This window comes from Gavialis gangeticus, unplaced genomic scaffold, assembly GCF_001723915.1.
Source record: "Gavialis gangeticus isolate Ggan-Ray unplaced genomic scaffold, GavGan_comp1, whole genome shotgun sequence".
NCBI classification, from domain to species: domain Eukaryota; kingdom Metazoa; phylum Chordata; order Crocodylia; family Gavialidae; genus Gavialis; species Gavialis gangeticus.
The window spans coordinates 43,531,595-43,537,136 of record NW_017729031.1 but is presented as its reverse complement, the minus strand read 5'-3'; the positions used below and the strand labels follow the sequence as shown (position 1 = coordinate 43,537,136).

The window sequence follows — 5,542 nt, the reverse complement described above, 5'->3', positions numbered from 1 at the left end:
AACAGGACTCCAGAAAGGATCCTGACTCCATCACCCACTCTGCAGCAGCTGTGCCATCCATCTCATGTGCCCAGAGCAGCCCAAAGGGAGACTGCTTCCCCTTTCCATGCCTGTACGCCCCAGGCCCCGTTGAGGGCTGTGACTTAAAAGGCCCATATTTCGAAGTTGTGGTCACAGTCCAGCCCCACCCCATGCAAGGGAATCGTGATGTGACTGCACATCTCCAAAGTGCGATTCTTCCATAGAAATTGCCCATAGATAAGTTTGGTTTATGTATTGCTATTCTATATACAGTACTATATTACCATAGATCCCTGTCCTTACCTTGGTGTTCTCTGTAAAGTCTAGATGTGATGCCACAAACTCATTTTCTATTATTATTTTTTTCTACCTGGTAAAATATTATATATGTATTGTATGTGTATGACTAGTTCCACTTAGCCCTCCTCAGGTCTATCTATGTGGCAGTAGAGGCCTAGAAAGTCTTCTCCCCCCTAGCCCAGTGCCTATGCCCGTGCTTAGACACAATTTTATTTCTTCTTCTGAAGTGCAAGAAACTTTTAGAATGGAGTAAAACATTTTTGAGTAGGGTTTGGAAATGTCTTTTGTTATGTGACCTTCATCTCAGTAGGTGTAGTAATCTGGTATTTGTGGTTATACAAGCAACCCATCACTTATAACAAATTGTTCTGTAGAGAAATAATTCTTTTTTTTTAAAGAAAATGGAAAATCAACTTGCTTTCAAGGAAAAAGGCAAAATTCCCATCGACTTGAAGAGAATGTGGTGTGACATTCAGCATTAATTTAACTTTCAATTTACTATTTTGAATTTCATTTGATATTAAATCATTATTTGAAAAAAGTGGTTGTGAAAATTCAACTCAAGATTGACAGAGGGATTTTAGAAGCAAATTGCTGTGCCGACACTTATTTTAAAATAGTGCATACGTATTAAACAAGAAGGCTTGGGCTTAGGCATATCTATGTAGATAACTTTTTTACTGCTTATTAATATTTTTAACAACTTATAAATAACATATACATCATCAGATTGGTTATGCACAAGTAATAAGAGTTTAAATTTGCACTGCTTGCTGCTTCTTTTAAATGATTGTTGTGTTCAAAATCTGAAACCAATCAAGGGAATATGACACATCTGAGACACCAGTTCCATGATCTAATTAAATTAACTAAATTTCTTAGATGTCTTTTCAAATTACATATATATCAATCTAAGTACCTACATACTTTAAATCTCATCGTAAGTAGCATCTATCTGTCAGCGTGCCACCTCAGTGCTAGGAAGTGCGTGATGTATGTATACAATTAATTGGAAACATTAAATGTAATATATAGTTTAACTATATTTAAAAACTATACTTTAAACATTTTAACTATATATACAACAGTTGTATGAAATGCATGTTAAAAGAAATTTAATAAGGTGACTTTGTTTTTCAAATACAGCTTCTGGTGCAGATATTATTAGTATAAAAAATGAAAAGGAGAATACGTTTATACTGGAAACTTTCAAAAATCACTGGCACGGCCCTGATAACATTTTGTTGGGCATGATTTTTGATACAGATGGTAAGTGAAGTGAGAGGTTTACCATGTTGATGTTGTCTTAATACTTTGACTGTAATGATTTCAGAAAATACCAGTCTGTGAAATAGTTATTTAATTATGTGGCCATGTCAATTCAACTCTTGTAAGACAAGTATCCAAATTGAAAAACCAACAGCAGGCTAACCAGAACGTTGGTTGGCAGTGTCAAAAAATGAATATGGACTAATATGCAACTGACTTTTATCTCTAAATACCCTCTTCCACTTAGGGGCAGAGGAAGATATAAAGTTTGCATTGCCCTTACTTGTGCTGTAGTGCCTGTACCAAAGATTAATATAGAATGATGGCCAGGCTTGTCAATCCAACAGCTTTGACAAGTGCTATATTTGCTTTAAAAATTAGTAAAACCAGCTTGTTGGTTGCATATTAATGGAAACAGTCTGGCTTTCCTTCCACCATTCACATCAGTAGCTGAGAAAGAGATTTAACTAGTATGCATATACAAAAAGGACAGGTTCCAAATTCATCTGCACTGGGTAAAGCCAGAGTAACACATTAATGAATTATTTTGGATATTAATAAATTACTTTGGGCTTTTCATATATAAGAACAGAATTTAGCTTAGTGAATGGAACATGATTTTTCCAGAGATTATTGTAGGTAAAATTGTGATGTAATTAAAAAGATGGTTGTTACTGTATGCTACTTTCATTGCTCCAGAATAGCAGCAGAAGAAAAGGTTAAAAGCCCTTAAGTTTTCCACTATTTAGTATAGTAATATCCTAATGGTAGCCGTCTAGAGCTGTCCTAGCCCTAAGTATGCTGTCGTCTCCTTATGCTGTTCCTACTGGGACTATGACCTTGAACTGCTTGTACTATTTTCCTTAGGGATGACTGATCTTAATGAAGTTACCCATTATCATTATTTGGTCACTCTCTTAGGCCACATACAGATGTTCAGTTTCTACTGGGAGAATCATTCTCCTGGTAGAAACTGAATGTGTGCAGATGTTCAGGGCTTTTCACCCACAGCAAAAATGGACACTCCAGGAGAAAATAATCCAGCAACAACCAGGGTTAATTCGCACCTGAGAAAGTTTCTCCCAGGAGACTGAACATCTGTACACTTTTCCACAGCTTAACTCCTCCCAGGATTCAGGAATTGTGGAATGGGAGGAAAGGCTTTCTGCCTTCTCAAGTCTGGGGTTACTTCAGTCTTGACAAGGTGTAGTGAGGCAGCCACCAGTCCCTGCCTCTTCCCCAAACCAGACAGGCCCTGTTTTGGGAAGAGGGAAGAGGCTTTGCCAGCTCCTGCCAGCTTCTCCTTACCACCCGCACCATTCAGCTGAACCACAGGTCAGCAATTTAAGGGCCAGCACCTGGGACTGTGACCCCAGGGAGCTGGGAATTGGGCTGGGGAAAGCCTCCCACTTTTAAATTGCCACCCCTGCCACTTATCTGAGTGGCAGGTGGGGCAAACAGAAGCCAGAGGGACCAGGATCTAGGTGTATGGAGGCTTTCCCAAGCCTGGCTCCCTGCTCCTCCAACTTCCCCTTGCTGCCTGTGCCCCCCAGCTGACCCAGAGCAGAGGGAGGCGAGGCAAGGCAGGCTGCTATGTCACAACAGCAAACCATTGCAGCAAAATGCCCCCACCTCACTCCACACTGTTCTGGTTCAGCCCAGAACAGCATGGGGCAAGGCAGGCTGCCATGCCCTTCTGCCAAGACTCTCATCTCCCTGCACTCCTCTGTGTCAGCCCAGCGGAGTGCAAGGAGTGGGGTTATTCTCCTATGGGGGAGCACCAGGAGGATTCCCACCATAGGAGAATGCTCTCCTCCTGCCAATCAGCTGATTGTATGACTGCAGGCAGCCGAGGTGCTCAGGCATCTGCATGCCTGAGGAAGTTTGTGCAACCCTGGTTAACTCTTCTTAGCGTGTGCTTCAGGTTTGCATTTGTAAAATAGAATAACAGATCTGGCAACATTTGTACTTCTAGTGTATGAGAGAGCATGCTTTCAACTAGTGAGTAATAATGAGCTTCCAACCCTGATTTAAACTGTGATCTTTCCTATGTGGGATAAAGGGAAAAAAAATCAAGATTTTATTAAAGAGACAGAAGTAAATTTGATATCCCCATTCCCCTGTGGGCTTCTAGGTCAGAAACTCAAAGCTCAGGCCTTAATCACAAAACCACCTTTCCTCACCTGTAATTCCCAGTACCAGCATTGTGGGTTTGCCTTTAATAGAAAAGGTCACTGCCTTAAGGGTGCATTTTATCTCCTTGTTTGCTCTGTTTATTTACCTTGCCAGAAGCTCTCACTATCCCCACTGAAGATTATTAAAAATCTCTCAGCTGAGCTTACAATTAAACCTTTTAGGTCAGAGATGGTCAGGGCCATTTCCTGTATTAAGTAGAGCTTACCATAAATGTGCTAAATAAACAGATGTCCTAGTGCCCCTGTACCTGAAGAATATTCTACTCACTTTAGGAGCTTTGTAAAGCCACAAAGAGCTGAGGACAGACTCAAGATGAACTTTGAGACCTGTGACAGCCTCTTCTTCCAAGAAAATATGTGGGCTCAAGGAATACTGTACAAATAAGCCCAGTATACTGATGGCAGATTTGTTCAAAAAATTAGCCTTTTCTTTTGTTGCTATTGTAAGCATAAAGCGGGGGTGTGAGGAGAAAAAAGACTAAATCCTGATGTCTAAGCAGGAATGTATGTTAGGTGAGTTACAAATTACATCCTACTGTGTATGGCGTGTAAGTGTGTACTGTTTATGGCATATAAGGGAATATTCACACATACCTAATGTGACTGAACTTACATCATTCATGTAAATAGAACTGTCTCAAGGGAGAGAGAATGTATCCCAAATTGGCAACCATGGATGGCACTGTCCAAATACAGTGAGTATATTCTGCTCTTGGGAAAGCAGCAGTAACAAGTGCCCAAGTACTGGTATATGATAGGAAGGTCTCTTGCCCCAGGTGGTCTTTCTTACAAGCATATTATGGTTATGCACTGCTGCCCTCATTGCATGAAATTCAGAGCATGTTTTTTTATGCTGCTTATTTCAGTGAGACCAAACTGGCTACAACTAACTATAATTAGCTATAGGTGTAACAACTTTCTAAACATATTTCTAAACAAAGTACCAAACAATACCTTCAGAATGTTCCATTTTCTTTTAAAGGCAGTTACTTGATTAGGCAATGTGAAAAAAGTGTTTCTACTTGAACAACATGAGTGCAATTCTTTCAATCACAGATAATTCTTTCAAGTGGTATGATGAGTCAGAAATGAATTTTACCAAGTGGACTGAGGAGGAGATTGATGAAGTGGTCATGAATACATGTGCTTTTATGAACACTAAGTCGGGGAAATGGGAAAAAAAGAGTTGTGAAGAGGTTCCTCTGACAGGGACCCTTTGTAAAACAGCCTGTAAGTATAACATGGCTTTATATCACACAAGTATTATTTTACTAGTTCTGTTGCACTGTTTGTTTATTAAGCATTCAGGAGCTGCCAGACTAGATTTCATGATATCCTAAGAAATAACTGTAACAGTCCTAGAATTTAAATTGTGCTTCCAGAATCTACAGTCCCTTAGCTTTGGCCAGGTCTACATAGTTTCATAGTGCTTAGGGTTGGAAGGGACCTAAACAGATAATCAGGTCCAACCCAGTGCCCCGGGCAGGAACAAGTGCTAGGGTTGTAACACCCCAGCCTTCTATCCAGCCTTCTCTTGAAGACCCCCATGGTAGGAGAAAGCTCCACCTCCCTTGGGAGTCCATTCCAGAGCCTGGCAGCCCTAACTGTAAGGTAATGCCTCCTGATGTCCAGCCTGAACCTTATGTCTAACAATTTGTGGCCGTTATTCCTAGTAACCCTAGGTGGTGCCCGAGGGAACAGAACCTCCTCCAATTTCCGCTGTTCCCCCCTGGTGAGTTTGTAAATGGCCACCAGAT

General features: G+C 40.7%; 1 protein-coding gene across 1 annotated transcript in view; it reads left to right on the top strand.

Moving 5' to 3' along the window:
• CD302 (CD302 molecule) overlaps positions 1-5,542 on the top strand; it is a 59,713-nt gene that overhangs the window by 36,348 nt on the left and 17,823 nt on the right. Inside the window, exons 3-4 of the mRNA XM_019522689.1 lie at positions 1,468-1,590; positions 4,842-5,015. Coding sequence (XP_019378234.1) covers positions 1,468-1,590; positions 4,842-5,015 — 297 coding nt within the window. The remainder of the gene's footprint in view (positions 1-1,467; positions 1,591-4,841; positions 5,016-5,542) is intronic.